The sequence below is a fragment of the Notothenia coriiceps genome, unplaced genomic scaffold, assembly GCF_000735185.1.
Source record: "Notothenia coriiceps isolate Sejong01 unplaced genomic scaffold, NC01 NC01_scaffold00004102, whole genome shotgun sequence".
Classification (NCBI taxonomy): domain Eukaryota; kingdom Metazoa; phylum Chordata; class Actinopteri; order Perciformes; family Nototheniidae; genus Notothenia; species Notothenia coriiceps.
The window spans coordinates 75,283-93,936 of NW_011336803.1; the positions used below are offsets into that span (position 1 = coordinate 75,283).

At 39.3% G+C, this 18,654-nt stretch overlaps 1 protein-coding gene across 1 annotated transcript; it reads left to right on the top strand.

Moving 5' to 3' along the window:
* The first annotated feature begins 1,251 nt into the window (after window positions 1-1,251).
* On the top strand, window positions 1,252-15,270 carry LOC104942038 (probable palmitoyltransferase ZDHHC12). Its single transcript, XM_010767228.1, has 6 exons — window positions 1,252-1,328; window positions 5,682-5,761; window positions 8,862-8,995; window positions 9,392-9,472; window positions 10,268-10,437; window positions 11,145-15,270. The coding sequence occupies exons 1-6, from the start codon at window positions 1,252-1,254 to the stop codon at window positions 11,458-11,460; spliced, it is 858 nt and encodes a 285-aa protein (XP_010765530.1). The 3' UTR covers window positions 11,461-15,270.
* The last annotated feature ends 3,384 nt before the right edge of the window (window positions 15,271-18,654 follow it).

Here is an 18,654-nt window from a genome sequence, read left to right on the forward strand (position 1 = left end):
GTTTAATATCTCTAAAAGTAAGAATCAGATTTAAACGTTGTTTTACACGAATAATGTCAGAAAGATGTGTAACATTTTAAAGTTGGAATGAGGTTTCTGAGTGAAAGTATGAATGAACAGTTAGCAGTTGAATTGCATGAAGATTTGTTGAAGTCTGAGGATTTTCTCCATTGACTTCAATGTTATAAATTTGATGTAATATGGGATGTATCTCTGGAATTATGAAAGTTATGAATGAGAAAAGTAATAACAATCGATTCCCGACCGAGCTGAACGTTTTGATGTTTGAACGGAGTTTCTGTGATGTTCAATGCGGGAGGAGAAGCGCGGCAAAATAAGTCGGCGGAATAATAATAAACTTTTAGTGCATAGAATAACAGTTAGTTGGAATGCTGTTAACAGCATTCCCACTAAACTATCAAAAAAAAACATCAGCTTAGCTCAAAGTTCCTCATATTAGTTCAGAAACTACACAAATATCATGGTGAATTAATTCCCTGCTTTAAATATGTCTGTATGATGTTATTCAAAGTGTTGACAGATCAGCTTCAAATGTAGCTCAGCCTACCTGTTTCTGGTTGGAGTTTAAATTCTACAAATATTTGTCATTGAGTATAGACGAAGCCCATTTGTAAAGAGCCAACCCATATTTACTCAGAAGTAAACCCATACACAGCTATTGGAAACCTATACTAAATGATATTATTAGTCAGTCTGACTTAGTCGTCAGCTGATTTCTATAGAGTGAAGTTAGCATCGGCTAGCATCACTAACTTCCATTAAATTACATTACATTTAGTTACTTTGTATACTGCAGGGTAGCTTGTGAATTTACTCCGGGTGGAACTAAAGTCTAATTTAAGACTTGATTATATTTCACATCATTCATCCACATCTGTAAAGTAACTAAAGGTGTTAAAGGTCCCATGTCATGGCCATTTCAACTGATCATAATTCCATTGTTGAGGTCTACTAGAATAGATTTACATTGTTCAATGTTCCAAACTCACATTGGTTTCTCATACAGCATCTCTGTATAGTATGTGTATTCACTCTATGTCCTAAACGGCTTGTTGGAGCTCCTGCCCCCTCCTCCCTATGAGCCCACTGTGCTCTGATTGGTCAGCTCGCCCACTCTGTTCTGATTAGTCGACCACCATTACAGCTGGACATGAGTGTTTATGTGTTACAATGGCGTTTCTTAGCAACCAGAAAATGACACCAGTAATGACAAACAGATGAGAAAGCTGCATGGGGTCTGGGTGCCGTATTGGCGGGACCCAGTGTGAGCTGGATTACTGGTGTCGGTTGCTGGGTCTGAGCTCTGAGTGAGTGTGTGTGTGTGTGCGGAGGTCCGTGGATTGGTCCATTTGGATTGTGTTAGAGTTTTACTCGCTACAGTACAGGGTGTACTTTGAGGGTTTGTGAATTTTACCTCATTCACACCAACGGTGTTTCAGGGCCGGTTCGGAGCTGGAGCTTGAAAAGCACCAGGTTTTCCTGTTCACACCGCAGCAGAGCAGCCTTTTAGCTCCGGAATCCGGTTCGTTTCAAGCACCGAAAAATTGTCCGGCTCAAGCAAAAGCACCGCATACGTCACGCTTACGTGGAGGCAGAGGCAGGGGCGGGATCAACTCCTGAACAACAACAAAAAGCCCGCGTTGTATCCAGTTTGTACACAACGATGGAGAAACTTAACAAGCAGCAGTGGTCCACTAAAGAGACCAGCTACCTACTGGGAATCTGGTCTTCCGAAGAGGTACAGAGGAAGCTGGAACACAATCGGCCATTGTTGTTGTTGTTATCGGTGTCAGCTGTGAGGGGTTTCCGAGCGGGTTGGCTTTATGAAGCAGGCACGCAAACGGTTACGTCATGACGCAAACGATGACGCAATGACGCAGCACCAGTCGGACTCTGAGCGTTGTGAAAAGAGCCGGAGCTAAACCGAAGAACCGGTTCTGAACCTGAAAAGCCCTAGCGCGGAGCTTGAACTGGAGTTGCATTGGTGTGAATGAGGTATCTGCAAACCGTTTACATGCAGAAAAAGCTACATAACACACAAGTGTTAAAAAGTAGTAAAAGTACACTATTCACCTCTGAATTGTAGTGGAGAAGAAGTACAGAAAGTAGCATAACATTGAAATACTCAAGTAAAGTACAAGTCCTTCAAAATTACACCTAAGTACAGAACTTGAGCTTAATGTACTTAGTTACTTAACATCACTCTGTAAATCACCCATAGTAGTGTAAAACCATTGAGAGAAAAGTGCCTATTAGTATAGAGATGCAAATCCATCTAAACTAATGAACTGTTAATCCTACTTTAAAAATAAGTGAAACATACAGTAAAAAACAATACAATATAAAAGTAGAATAAATATTGTTCTGTGATATATGTGATTGTATAAAGGACTACTGTATATGGAAATGTGCTTTAGTGTAATCAATGATTACACCGAGTGGCCCTACAGAGCAGCCAGGCTCCTGGAGGTTAGATTAGCAGTCTGGAAAATCTCTGTCAGAATAATGAGCTGGAACTGGAGCAGAGTCACGAGTCCTGTTCAGCAGAGAGCAAAGTCCTCACACACAGACACAGACACACACGCATGCACGCCTTGGCTGTGCAGTCGACTGTCCTGCTGGGCAAACAAAGAGGCATTCAGAGACAACAGAGTGCAGTTACTGCCAACGTCCATGTGGCATTATTTCAAATACACATACATCTAATATAGCTTCCAAATATCTGTATTATTTACCTTTCCATCAGGGAAATATGCTTAGTTTCTAAAATACATTCCTAATAGAAACTCAACACACTCAATCTGTTAACATCTGTGTTCCAGCTGTTACAACATAAGTAACCACAGAGATACCTTGAGGCAAAAGCTCAAAATGAATTAAGGTATGAATTATATATATATTTTTTTAAATGTATATAAATGTCAAAAAAAGTGCAGAGCCCCCTGAAAGGTCATGGAGGAAATGATGTTTACTTCTGCAGCCACTTCAGGGACTGCGTGTTACCCCAGATTGTTACATATCTTTATTGATTACTCGATTCTGATTGGCCAATGTTGACATTCTACGGTCTGTTATTACTTTATAGCAGACCACTGCTATGTATGACAGACCATTGTTAGGAGGAGGTCAATAGAAAGAAGTCCTGTAAAATGTAAGATTGCTAGATCAGGTAATATATAAGCCAACTATATACTGCTGCAGTAAATCACACTTTGATCTTATTATTTAAAGCGTATATCCCCACCCCTTAGCTTTGTGGTGTAAAGTAACTAAGTACATTTACTCAAGTACTGTACTTATAGGTACAATTTTGAGGTACTTGTACTTTACTCGAGTATATTAACTTTTTGCTACTGTGTACTTTTACCCCTCCAGGTAAATAGTGTACTTTTTCTCCACTATACTGTATGTATTTAATACCTTTAGTTAATTTACAGATGTGGATGAATGATGTGAAATATAATACAATATAATAATAATTTAAGTCTTAAATCAGACTTTCGTTACACCTGGAGTAAATCCACAAGTTACCCTGCAGTATACAAAGTCATTCAAACTAGCTGCACCTTTACCAGCTTTGAGAACACTTTCATGATCAATGGACCAATCTGCACAATGAGTACTTTTGTTACTTTAAATATATTTTGATGCTAATACATGTCTACTTTTACTTGAATAAAATTTTGAATGCACAACTTTTACTTGTAACAGTATTCCTACACTCTGGTACTTTTACTTAAGTATAAGATCTAAATAATTGTTCCCACCTCTGCGCAGCTCTGGGTTTTACATCAATCTGATTGCTCTGACTCAACAATCAACTTAGGAAATTAAAAACATTGTTCGTAGACAGAGAGGGTGGGTATAATTTGAGAGGAAATCTACATTTTAAACAACTCAAGATCAGAACAACTCTGAGAAGTAAATCTACATTTTAAACAACTCAAGATCAGAACAACTCTGAGAAGTATGAGTATAACAATCTGTGGGGTGATGTTATGGAATGGTTTGGAGCAGGAGTTCAAACAAAGCACAAGCATCATTCAGTTTAAAAGGATGTACAGAAACACTTTTTTGAAAAACTATGAGAATGAAGAGAGGTGATTGAATCCTTTTAAACTGAATGATGCTTGTGCTTTGTTTGAACTCCTGCTCCAANTGTGTGCCTTGGCAGTCTCAGTGGCTACCAATTAACACTTTTGTTGCAGACCCTCGTTTTGGAAAACCATTCTTTGTGCAACCTTGTTTTGCAAAAACATATTCCACTTTACAATTAATGACATGCTTTGAGAAAGCAACAACGTTTGCTTCTTCCTGTCCATCATGAATGAACCCGCATCCACCCCTAGTTTCCCTGGAACGATGGCTTTCTCATGCCGGTAATTTCATTTATGAAAGAAAGGAGCTACGTGAGTTATCTGCCCCTGCTGTTCTTTATTAATTAATTTTACATTCACTGCAAAACACCTTTGTACTTTTGTTAGACTGACATGCTCTTTGCTCACACATACATACACACACACACAAAAGCACAAAATAAATGATATATGAGGGCACCTGATATTTCGGGGCTGCCAGAGTGTGAGTGTGATTAGCTCAGGTTTTTCAAGGATACAGTACAGTTATCGGCTCTTTCAGGGTTTTGAATGTTTGTTGAGAACAAAGGTCTGAAGGACTGTTAGGAAGAAATAGATTATTTCAGAGAGTTGTTGTTTGTGTTTGATCCATCCACAAACGTTATAGTGAATCATGTTTGTACTGAAACATTTTGACAACCTAGAGGAGATATTGAAAAACGTAATGTTTCCAAACTAGGCCCAGTTGAACCTACAACCTTTTATAGAATCATGTCTTCCGTACACTATTGTGTCTTTGGAGGTTCGTCCTTGCATCTTTTGGCGTGTGGACCACACAAATGTGTTACAGTTGTACATATTAAAAATATTCTACAATATATATTTAATTGTCATTTAAAGATAATGCATGCATGAGCTGGAATGGAATTTCAAATGGTAGAAATGTATTTTTTAGGCCTGCAATTAACTGTCAGAATGTGTGCGAAAAAGTACACGTCCCACCGTCCGGGACGTGTTATTTACAGTATCGCACAAGTAGATCTTTCAATTGACTTGTCCGGTGGACAAGTGAAATTTTTCGCCCTCATTTATTGACAAATTATTGATAAATTCAGTTTACAAAAGGCAGAACTCATTCGCAAATTGTACGTGTCCGCCATTGTTCGTTTAGAAATATTAGTTTCGGTTCTGCTAGTCGATTCCTAAGGAAAACATCTCGCCGCTTTTAGACGGGGGCGGGGCGGGAAGCACAGAGGCAGGGTTGGGAAGCAAAACTCGGTTCCAAGTAGGAACAAATAACAATTGTCCGGTCCCGGGATTAATAAGAGTTGTGAGGACGGGAGGCGAGGCCGAGTCCCGCAGCTCTCTCTCTCTATGCTCCGGATCAGCTGATCGCTGCATGGTGCAGCTCAGCGTCTCCCGGTCCCTCTCTCTCTCTCTCTTTCTACGCACAGCGGATCCGCTGCCCGTTTAACAGCCTCATCTTTGTTAAACTGTCTTATTTTCTTTCTCTAACACGTAATGAAGGTTATTAAGCGTTTTAGCTCCTGTGTTGTTAATATTGACGCCATGTCCTTTATGAAGTAAAGCAGCCTCCCTGTCTGTGTCCTCGGGCTGCACTCACATCCCCGGACCCCCAGACTCGGAGGAGCACAGGGATGTCAGTATTGTTTATGAAGCAGGGTATAGAAAGTACATTATTGAAATGAAAATAATATTTATTTACTTTTACAAACAGTGAGCAGCTGGGCAGCTGCAGTATGTGTATTGCAGGAAATGTGTAAGCGTGCAAGCGTCTTTGAGTTGTAGAAAAGCGTTAGGCCTATAGGCTATAAATATAATGTATTATTATTATTATTATTAGGCCTATGTGTTGGACATGTGTGGTTGGACTCTGTCTCACAGGCAGGTTGCAGTGTAACACCAGAGGAGACTGGGCCAATTGTACATTCTCAAACTGCACTGCTTAGAACTAACTAAACAATGCAGAGATTGTTAATGTTTTCATGAATATATTTTTCTCCCAGTTTGTCATGGGACTTATTTTTACCCTCTCAAAGAACCGGAATCGAGAACCAAAAATAACCGGAATCGTAAAGCAGAACCGGAATCGTTAAAATCCAAAGGATACCCAACCCTATGTGTGATGCAGTAAAATCTTACCGTTCACTTACGTTAGCGGTGTCGTAAAAAACGTGGGAAATGTAAAATACGATGGCGAAGAAGAAGATTCCGTGGCCCCAATTTTTGTCCATTCTGGACAAGTGAAAAATGTATTCGGACAATTAAATTGCCAAAGTCTCTTGTCCATGGACAAGTACTCACTAAAAACTTTTTCTCACACTGGATTGGAACAGTCCTTCGGCGGCACTCAATGATGTAGCATCCTTGAAATATTAGCTTGGAAGCCAGTATCCTCGAGATTGAGAAACGGCCTGGCGAAGTCACGCCCATCTACTTCCGGTCCATTGGACCTTATTTCAGAAAAATAATGTATTGAAGTCAATGGAGAGAGAAAACTTATCTTTCGATCCCGTTTGAATTGTTCCATGAATTACACGTGATGTTTGCCAATCTTAAAAAAATCATTTCCATGTAAAAAAAGTCACAGTTTGCCGTAAAACTGTTGAAATATAGGACTATGAAAAATACGCAACTAGAAAGACTACAAATCCCAGAGTCGCGTAAGTGATCTCACAATTGTTTTCCTCCACTAAGAGATAGCTAAGATCAGCGCCATATAGATATAATCTATCTATTACCTCATTCACACCAACAGTGTTTCAGGGCCGGTTCGGAGCTGGAGCTTGAAAAGCACCGGGTTTTCGTGTTCACACCGCAGCGGAGCAGCCTCTTAGCTCCGGAATCCTTAAATTGTGCATTATAGAATGATCACACCGGTGACAGTACTCTTCAAAGGGTTCAGGAAATATGACTACTACTCTTACTGTTTAACATTTTGGGTGACTTAATGTTACTTCATATTAAGGCTAATAAAAATGACAAGGCTGTAATGCTAACTAACTGGCTAGCTACTAGCTAGGTAGCTAACTTGATCCAGCCACTCCTGGTCCTTTCATCAGACGTGAAGCGAAAGAACGAGCAAGACCCATTTCTGGTATGATAACAACCTGGTACTAAACACACAGGCATCTTGTTAAAGTTATCTTATCTTAGCCAGCGCCATATATACCTCATTCACACCGACGCAACTCCGGTTCAAGCTCCGCGCTAGAGCTTTTCAGGTTCAGAACCGGTTCTTCGGTTTAGCTCCGACTCTTTTCACACCGCCCAGAGTCCGACTGGTGCTGCGTCATCGTTTGCGTCATGACGTAACCGTTTGCGTGCCTGCTTCATAAAGCCAAAGCGCGCGGAAACCCCTCACAGCTGACACCGACAACAACAACAATGGCCGATTGTGCTCCAGCTTCCTCTGTACCTCTTCGGAAGACCAGATTCCCAGTAGGTAGCTGGTCTCTTCAGTGGACCACTGCTGCTTGTTAAGTTTCTCCATCGTTGTGTACAAACTGGATAAAACGCCGGCTTTTTGTTGTTGTTCAGGAGTCGATCCCGCCCCTCCTCGACGTAAGCGTGACGTATGCGGTGCTTTTGCTCTGGCCGCACAATGTTTTGGTGCTTGAAACTAAACGGATTCCGGAGCTAAGAGGCTGTTCCACCGCGGTGTGAACAGGAAAACCCGGTGCTTTTCAAGCTCCAGCTTCGAACCGGCCCTGAAACACCGTTGGTGTGAATAAGGCAATAGATAGATTCTATCTATATGGCGCTGATCTTAACTATCTCTTAGTGGAGGAAAACAATTGTGACATCACTTATGCGACTCTGGGATATGTAGTCTTTCTAGTTACGTATTTTTCATAGTCTTATATTTCAACAGTTTTACGACAAACTGTGACTTTTTTGACATGGAAATATTTTTTTAAGATTGACAAACATCATATGTGTAATTCATGGCACAATTCAAACGGGATCGAAAGATAAGTTTTCTCTCTCCATTGACTTCAATACATCATTTTTCCGTGATAAGGTCCAATGGACCGGAAGTAGATGGGCATGACTTCGCCACTCTATATATAAAGGCACAAACTTATCTCGTGCCCTCATTGGTAATGTGCACGTTCGTGTGTGTTGGAGGAGGGGCTCTGTAAGGAAGTGGCAGATTTTTTCCGGCTGTGTATTTTCAAATTATAGCGCACTCAAACTGGTTTCTCCAAAATTAGATACCCCACCTTTAAGTATTAAAAGTTTAAAAATTCGATGTTAGAAAGAAACTCCACATTATTTAAAATAGGTTGATATCAAACTAGATATATCTCTTCTTACATGTTGCATCGTAATATGCCACACATTCTTTTTCTGATGTTAAAGGCTCCATAATACTAAAGTGGTGTCATTTCTCTTGGCTTACTAGACTGTTCTATCTGCCCTACTGTTTGCCTTTAGCCATTTGTTTAATTAAAAAGAAGTTAAGCCCTATTTAACCGTATTAGTTTCTAAAATAAATTACACATATGCAAGAGACTACCATATATCATTGTGGTGTTTGGTTATTGTTACATTTTTATGATTTAATGTTGTAATTTCCTGGTCTTAATTTCTATTTACAAGTTTCTGAAGTTATCAGACTGTTCTAGGTCATATAATCCAACTGTTGGTTGGATTAACTATTGCATGAAATCACTAATAGTCTTATTGCAGCACTCTATTTAGGTTATGCTAGTTTATCTCTATGGTGTGTGTTTGCAGATCTGCGGAGATGTGAGGAGCAAGGAGAGCTGCTGCTGCCGCTCCTCTTCTTCCTCCTGGTCGCGCTCTCAGTGCTCTTATACTTTGCTGTTTCTTTAATGGACCCTGGCTTCATTCTCACTGACTCTGTCAAGGTGAGTTTAACTAACACACACCTTAAAAAGCAATAATGCTTACTGTCATCATCAGACTCTCAGGTCTTAAATGGAGCTTAAAAGATCCCACATGATGATGCAATAATTATAATGCAACTCTAACAGAAAAACAAGTCAAGCTGTGCTCTATAATGGAACATCTTGTTACCTTTCACATGTTTTAAAGTCTGTGGAAATAGATTTTCTGAGCTGCGTAGATTAAAGGAGTTAATCTAGAAATCCTTACTGTACCTCAGAAATTGGACAGCAATGCTGTAAGGTGATTTTAGGTAAACAGGCTACGTGCAGTTAAATGACAGAAAGTCCTGTCTAGGTCAGAGTGTGCATATTTGTGTGTGTTCATGTGTGACCCACGTCATTCTGTGTTGCGTTCAGGGTTCAAATGAGGAAATGGAATCAATGATTCCTCAGTCTTTGACCCCTCGGCTGAGGCGCTGTGGATACTGCCTGCTGCAGGTAACCAGCTGACACCAACTCACACCGTTCATCAGCATCTGGAGTTCACCATCAGTTTGTTTTCTACATGTCTGAAAAGTCCCATGTTTTTATACTCTTTGTTCATCTCATTTTTAAATCTGTCTAACTCAAACACAGATTATGTATATCACCTTGCTGTGTTGAAATGCTCAAGACTTACATGTTATATTATCGTTGTCTGTTTGTATTTAAATGGGTTTTTTTGAAAGATTTGTATTGATAGTGTAACTTGGGCAAAAATTCAATCCGACAACATGTTGACTGTGATAGAACAACTAGTCAACCTTTGGCATGATGATGTGTGGAAGACCATTTCTACCAATGTGATGGGAGAACAACCCTGTTTGTCATAATGTAAAGAAGCTAAGTTATCATTTGAGATACTAAGTCAATATAAAGAAACAGTTCCTCATTATTTAGAGATATTAAGTCAATATAACGAAACGGTTTATTATTGTTTTGAGAAACTGTCATTATTTACCCTAAGTGATATTTTACTATACTAAGTCAATATTTTTTAGATACTAAGTCAATATTTTAAGATAAGTGATTCATTATTTAATTATTCTATTTATGTTTAAGTTTTACAAAAAAATAACTCTTACAAGCTTAAGATCAGTGCACTCAATCAGGCTTTAAAGGAGAAAAGACACTGAAATATTTTTGACATGCTGCTTATATCCTTCCATACCTACATCTCCTTCTTGAATAGTGGATTGACTTCTCCCAGTTACAATACAACTTGTCTCTCTCTCTCCCTTACACATTTTTAAGCAGCAGCCAATGAGAGCGAAGCACTGTCAGATGTGTAAGCGCTGCGTCCGTCGCTTCGACCACCACTGCCCCTGGATCGAGAACTGTGTGGGAGAGAGGAACCACCGCTGGTTCATCGTCTACCTGCTGGTGCAGCTGCTCGCTCTGCTGTGGGCGCTAGACATCGCTCTGTATGTCTGCTGAACACTGAACCTACCTTGTGCTCGTTAAAGATTGCACTTTTTGGGGTTTCCCTTTGCTGTAGGGTGGTAGATAGTTATTTGTAAATGGTCTGCAACGGCTAAAGTTCCCTCCAGAGGGTGTTTTCTCTTCCACCCTATGTAACACTGGCGCTTCTATTAGCTAACTACAACTAAATGTAAAGGCTAAGGGAAGGCAAATCTCTAAGTGGTTGACCAATCACAACAGAGCTGGCCAGCTAACCAATCAGAGCAGACTGGGCTCTGGTTTCAGACAGTGTGAAAAGAGGTGCTGCAGCACAGGCAGTATGAGAAAAATAAAGAGCTTTTTGAACATTAAAGCATGGAAACATGTCAAAGCAGAGGCACAAATTACAAATATGAATCTGAAAATAAGCATTATATGGCCTCTTTAGAAAAAAAAACAGCATAATTTAACAATGAAAGGACATGAAGTGCATATGCATGGAAGAACAGATGTATTCAATTTTAAATAAAACCTCAGTGAGTAGGGCCTGTTACGTTTAATTGAAGAAAAGGAGAGACATAACCAGTTAATTGGTTGAGGTGAATGGCAGGTACAGGATCGGTGTTGAACACAGCTTGGCAAGACACTCAGCCTGCCAGACCTCGATCAGGGCAGAGAACAACCCCAAAGACAATAGTGATTCACCTGAACATTTGTTTTTGTCCTCCAGGTCTGGCATCACCCCCACCCTCACCTGGGAGCAGTGGTTCAGAGTGAACGGGTTCCTGCTGGCGGCGCTGGGTGTGGTGGGGGTCTTTTCCATGGTGGTGATGCTGCTGTTGGGCTGCCACCTGTACCTGGTCTCCATCAGCTGCACCACCTGGGAGTTCATGTCACGCCACAGGATCTCCTACCTGAAGAACTTCAGTGACGAGGAGAACCCGTTTGACCGCGGAGTTATCTGTAACCTGTGGGACTTCTTCTGCGTTTGCAGCACGGTGGTGTGGGAGAAAATGTACACCAGAAACACTCCCAACTCTGTCTGACCTCCAACCAGACGGAACATGAGAATCTAAACCTGGGTTGGACACTACTTTCAGGGAAATAACCTTTAATCATTATTTAATTTGCCCTTTTGGGTAGGCCTTAACAACTTGAGTGGACCATGAAATATGTACTTACTACCTGCGAAAGTTGAGATACAGTGCTTATCAGGTATTTAGCAAACTAACTGCTGGTTTTGCTTATTTACTAAAATTGTACAATATTTTTTAAACATAACAGAACATAACTCTTTGCTGGAGTAAAAACAAGGTTTTCTAAAAAAAATACGCCCTTTAAACCATGCTAGCAGTGATGCCCCAAAGATGGCAGGGTCCGTCTGAATGTCAGTTTTTATGTTGGCCCAGAACTTTAGACCTGACTGAATTCCTCAAAAACATTTAAATGGATTGCCTTAGAATGTTGTACAGACACTCATGTCCCTCAGAGGATGGATCCTATGCAGTTTAACGGGGCAGGGCTTTCCATTTCAGCATTTCAGTCTTTTTAATAGATCCAACCACAGTTGTTTATTTATTTGTCTGTTTGTCACCAGGATTACGTGAAACTACTGCCCTGATTTTGTATGCAACTTTTGAGTCCTTGTAACCCATAATATTTTGGAATGGATCAGAAACAGTGGCAAATGCACACAATTTTTGCACTTACAGAAAAGGCCTTGGCAGGGGGTCCTCTCTGATTAATCCTTATAGATTATTAATACTTTTGTTCCAATCCACTTTACCTACAGAAGTCTAAAATATTATTTTCATACTGCTTTCCTGATAGTGTCAGTTGAAGCCCAAACTATACAGCGCCTATAGCAAACATATCTCTCTTTTAAATCCTTCCTCTAAGACTTCCAAACATCAGATTTAAAACGCAGTCCAAATACAAACTGAATGCCGAGCACAATTATAGGTAAAATCTGACTTAAAAATAGAGAACAAGGCTAAAGATCTGACATTCTGTGCTCATTTCTGGTCCTTCTGTATGATCCTACAGACAGATACAATTTCACAACCATGATTAGTTCAGTGGATGGTTATTTTCAGTGGTGGAAGGTACACATACTAGTAATGTAGTTAAGTGCCTAATTGAGGTACTATAATCAATGTACTTTACTTGATTGTTACCATTTAATGCCACATTATAATTATAATTCAATACATTCTCGAGTCAAATACTTTTCACACAAAGAAATCTAGTTACTTTGCAAATTACAATTATTCAAGCAAAAATATGTTCAACTTATTCTGCATAATAAGTACTTTTGGTTTTGTTACTTATGTATTTTGATACTACTACTTTTTTTTACTTTTTCTTAAGTAACATTTGACTTAACAGAAATGCATTTGAAAAGATCTCAATTGTTGAAAACCTGTGTTTTCCTCTCAGGTCTGGTCATTACTTGCTCTACTGTAAATCGTTGAGTTGTTGCCTTGTGAGAGTGGTGATTTTAAGATTGAACACCTTTTGCCTTTATGTCTAGGGCGATTCAGGTCTTGTGCCTTTGCTTCTTTACAAATTGATAATCTACACAAAGTGAACCAAACATCTTTTTTTTACTGTATTTGTTTTTTGTTTTTTTTGTATTTATTGACAAGAGTACATTAAAACACTGATATGCATGTTGTTATAGAGTACATCTGTACAGACTGACATTCCCTTGTTCACATTCATACATAAATACAGTACTGACACAAAAGTAACATATAATATTCAGCAGCATGAACTTAAAGTGCTATAGCGGCTACATCAACGTTGTCTTGATATAATTCATTCAGTTAGCTGACGGCCTTCCCCGGGGTCCAGCTTCTTGCTCAGGGGAACTTCAGCAGGACATACTGGCCACTTTTTAATTCAAGAACATTCTATTGGTTTAAAGAGCAACTTGAGACTCTGTTAAAGCTCTAACAGATAATAACTCCCTTTAAATAAATAAGTGACGAAAAGAACTGAGCGAGTACGAAAATTCCTGCAAGAGAGCGTGTTTCAGTTCGCCCCATAGATTTGACATTACATCTGGACTCAAATAAATGTATATCTGTCTGTATAGGTAGGTAAACAACACACAAAAAACAAACATTTTTAGAAGGCAGACAGAAAGGAGAGGTTAGGTGCTTAAATTGATTTTGCTCTTGCATGTTGACTTGCAGACTGAACGGCGCCCACATTTGTAACTTGCTCAGTCCTTTTCTCGTATAAAGGCCCACATTTTCCCTCTCAATTGTAATCAAAGGGGGTGTTTCATTTCTTGAGTTTCACTACTATCTTTCCTACATTCTCCACCTCGTTTGAAGTTACAACTGAGGTTCTAGGAATGTATGACACCCAAAACTGCATTTACATTAATGTCTTGGTTTCCAGCGTCTTTGGCAGTCAGGAATAAAAAAAGACCTCTTCAAACCGTTGATTTCTGATTCTGCCTTGTACTTTTTGGGTGCACAGAGCACAAGACAGCAACACACATTTGTATTATTTTTGTTCTAGATTACATATTTACTCAATATTGCTCCAGAAAAAAGGATTCAAAACAGCTTAACACTAAAGACAATCAATTAATAGTATGATACAATTATGCTTATTTAACTGGTTTTAGTGTTAAGTTACTCTTTAAAGTATAACTCTGTTCTAGTTCTCAATAGTTTGTCCACCTCTCCCGTCAGAGTTAGGGCTTTTCTATTCAAATGTGAGTGTGATAATATCAAAAACAGATCTTAAAGGGATTCGTTTTTTTATGAATTTCAACTAAATCAAGACATGCTTCTAAAACCTTCGTCCCTGCGGCTCCTCTTCTTCCTCTTGATTTATTGCACTGACATCATGAGAGCTTCAGTATCACAGAATATTATTTGCTAAATTCAAAATACAGTTATTTTTCTTAATTTTATGGCTATATAATATTCTCTATGGCTTCCCTTTTATATATATACATATATCACTAGTATTTATAGGATTTCTAGTGCACAAGTTCATCACGGTGCCATGCACTTCTAATGAAAAAACAGTTGGTCAGGTGAGATGGATGCATATTTGCTTTACGAGGGAATTCCTTGAAATATTTCCATGTTTTAAGAAAATGCTTGTTACCAGAAATTTGGTAAGCGTGTTTCATTTGTTTGGTCAAGGCAGTGAGCAAAGCCTGTCACAGTGATGTATATAATTGGCAGAATGTACTGTATTTCTGAAGGACAAATATTGTATAATAACCAAAGGCCAAGCTAGCAGAATCTGTCTCGAACACACAGGATGCTTAAAGAGGCTAATACTATTTATTCATATGTAGCCTATTGTATAATGTTTCTGACAAAGGACATGCTTGATTACTAGCATGAAACAAGTGCTTGTTAGCATAGGTCAAGTCAATGTGATCTAACACTTGTATTGCTAACAGCTATGGTTTTAGTTAAAAGCCTTGTAGTTAGCTTTAGTCAAGTAAAAAAAAAACATTACATTACACATTTTAATTGGTTTCAGGAGGGACTAGGCAGTAAAGTCTTGTAAAATAAAAACGAGTGTTAACAGCTAGCATACAAATATTGTCATGAGTGACTTAGCGAAAGCTAGTTTAGCTAGCTCTTACAATCGTTTAACTAAGCTAAATTGTTTTGGAGGAGTGATTATTAACCGAACAGGCTTGGATTTGTTTAGACCGATATACAGTCTATAAACACCAGGTGAAACTAATAAATTAATTTAGTGTTTGTTTTTTTACATAATCAAGAGTGTTAACATGCTATGTATTTAAAAAAAAATGTGAGGACATTTTCCATTCTGCTAAGTGTCATGGTAGTTTTCCTTTGTGATATTGTGTTGTGATGATTTGTGACACATTTCCTCCTCCCCCATCACATACAACCCTGTTTTTGAATGACACACCAGCAACTGAGGCAGCTTACACTGCTACACAAGTAAATACAAGTCAGCAATACAGCACGTGTTAACCTTCGGAGAGGTATGACAATCATAATTGTATACATTTATGTCGCAACACAAGGCAGCTTACATACTCTAATGCGGCTTTCACACCAGCGCTTTTCCCTTTCTAGCTCCGAGCTAGAGCTTTTCTGGTTCAGCTCCGGTTTCCCTTTTCTGCTCCTGCTCTGTTCACACCGCCCAGAGCCCGACTGGTGCAGCCGCTGCTGCGTCATGACGTCAACGTTTACATCGCTGATTTGCTCCCCAACGACGTTACGGCGCTCACAACAACAACAACAATGGGGGACTGCGTCAGGTCGATGATCGTGTTGCTTTTAATCACACGAAGCCAGATTAAATTAAATAACGACTTCTCCAAGCTATACTTCTCCAGAGTGCCGTGGTTCATTGTTTATTAATGTGTTTCAGCGGCATTTACCGACCGCAGCAGTGCTGGCTGCTCTTCCACGGGAGTTTATTCTCCCGTTAGCTCCCGGTTAGCTCACACTGCAGCGGCCGCTCTAAGGTATTCACTGTCCGACTGTCACACAAGCTGATACATATCCGCCAGTGTAAGTCTGAATTGACGCTGTTTGGCATCACAACGCTGTTATGAAAGTTTCTCTGGTATAAAATGGGTGATGTTAGCTAAGCTGACTACTTGCTATTGCTATCCTATTGTGGCATAAACCGTTTTCAACAGGCACATTTTACCGGCGTATTTTTATTATGATTCTACTTGTGATAGTCGGACACGACAACCTGTGCAGCCCATGTATTGATTCCATCCGATAGCTGCTATAATACAAAACAAAACGTCTGCCTCTCTCCACAATGATCAATAACAGTGAACGGATGGTCAAAGTAAGGTACAAATAAACAGAATCACACGAAGCCTGGTTAGTGNNNTGCTTTCTCAAAGCATGTCATTAATTGTAAAGTGGAATATGTTTTTGCAAAACAAGGTTGCACAAAGAATGGTTTTCCAAAACGAGGGTCTGCAACAAAAGTGTTAATTGGTAGCCAAGAGCACTTTCAGAGCTTCACAGTGAAGTAGCAGAACAAAAGGTTATCCTTTTACAACTAAGTTCCCCTTGTTAAAACATTAGCATACAGCAATCTGTCTTTGGAATATGTAATTGCCATATCCTTGTTGTCTATGTGATCCACAGCATAAATATTTTTCCATTTTTAAAAACACTAAATATTATTAACAATGTATTTTCCACACCTTTCCAACAAATATAATCCATGTATTAATCACTCTGCACTGTCAACACTAAACTCCCTCATTATAGCCTACATTCGTGTCCTGATAGATTCACATTTGAATGCATTTATTCATCCTCATTTCCATGCAGTCCGAAAATCTAATCTAGTCCCAAACTAAATGACAGCCTCAATGAAGTTTCTGGGAAAATAAAATAATGGTACCCATCCCAAACCAAAATACGACATGAAGACTGCGTGTGCATAATTTAACTCATCACTTACACACAGCTGTCAGCAACAGGCCAGCTGTGTAGTTTACACAGTGTGCAGTTTACTACAAAAATAACGTATCGTAATTTGGAGGCATAAAAACACAACTCATAGAACACATTTTTTATGTGAGGAGAATCATTTAGCATTTTTAAAGGATATAATGCATTTTTTTAGGGTACAAATTACGTGGTTAATACAAACAATCAAACATTTTATCCCTCACACTTTTCAGGATCTGGGAGAGAAAAATCCCTAACTAAACTTAAGAAAGGGCCATGCATCGAAACGGTAGCTATTTCTCCTGCAGCTCAAACATCTCATTTAAGAAAGTTACCATTATGACTGTCTGCAGAGTAATAATGGGTAAGGCTGTAGGGGTGGCTACAAATGATTTACTGTCACCCTTTTCCTTTTTTCTAGCTGAAAAAGGTCCAGACAACTGGCATCTCAAATGTAGGTATGTGCGACAGAAGGACTGGCAAGAGTGTCTAAAGGTAAAGAGAGTTGAGGGATTGCGAAGTTGGAAAAAGTGAAAGTGAAGCCACGATGTAAGATGTAGACATGGGATCAGAGTTCATTAACTATCTCCCCCTTCTAATGAAGCTTTTTCCGGCTGAGGGATTTTAGCAATCGCTGCAGTGAGGCTAGTGAAGCATGAGGAGTCAGGAGCCTAGGAGCACAAAGCCAAAGTCACCCCGCACAGAGAGCAGGCAAATTGGGTTAGGATCAACGTCAACCTTTAAAAAGCAGCAAGCTATACACTACTGAATGAATCTGGCTCCACAAACCTAACTGCAGAGACAATCATAAGCTAAGTAAGGAAATTATAGGGGTACAAAAAGGTTCCGAAAACACTATGGTTGAAGAATTGCAGTCACACAATCAAGAACACAGAGCTCACAGTGATTCACATGGAAAAGGAAAAATACAAGTTGAAATATTAAGGAGTAAATGAACAGCAAGCCTAACCCAAGGGAATTTAATCTCAATGTATATATTGCTTCAGAACACACACGGTAAACACTGCTTAAACATTTTAATTAACAGGCATTTGTTTTTTGTTACTAATGGCAGCAGGTATATATTACGTAAACATTTCCCAAATTGGGATCAATAAAGTACTATCTCATCTTATCTTATATACAAAAGCCAACAATGGAATTACTACAAAGTTGTGTTGAGAACATTTCTATATATGAATTACTGCTAATCTGGGCTCCCTTATGTTAAACATTCAATCATGATCTTCTCAACATGCTAGCAAACACTATAGATGGCAAATTGCAGAAAGTGAATTGCACTGAGAGGAATACTGGATACAAGATAAGGAGATCATCTGTTCACTGAAACGAATATTGATTACACAGATCCTAAGACTCTCTCTATAAAGATGCTCAGATTTCATTTCAGACTTACTCCAGTGCATCAGACTCACCTTGTAACTGAAAACGTATGCATTTCTTTATGTGACATCATGACGTTTTTGCCTTCATTCACATGGTGTCCTTGATTACATTAGCATAAGAAAAAACTCCTACCAGTCTGGACTTAATAAGAAAAAAAGGCTGGACTTTCAATGATATCGAGTTTTGACATTCAGTCTTATCCGTGACAATAGCATGAATTTAGATCTGGTTTTCCTATTGTTTTAGGAAATAGCTTACAAGGACAAGCAGATATTATGGCTGCCCGTTCAGGTATGAACTCTGTCTGACTTTGGTCAGCGCCAGGGATTAATGCCACCCCCACCGAGCTGAGTAAGTGCCCATTTACCCAAAGAGGAAAGAGGCACG

Coding starts and splice junctions, on each gene's coding strand:
- LOC104942038 (XM_010767228.1), top strand. CDS start 1,252: ATGGGGTCTGGGTGCCGTATTGGCGGGACCCAGTGTGAGCTGGATTAC. Junction 5,762..8,861: donor GGAGGAGCACAGGGATGTCA/GTATTGTTTATG, acceptor GTGTGTTTGCAG/ATCTGCGGAGATGTGAGGAG. Junction 10,438..11,144: donor TGGGCGCTAGACATCGCTCT/GTATGTCTGCTG, acceptor TTTGTCCTCCAG/GTCTGGCATCACCCCCACCC.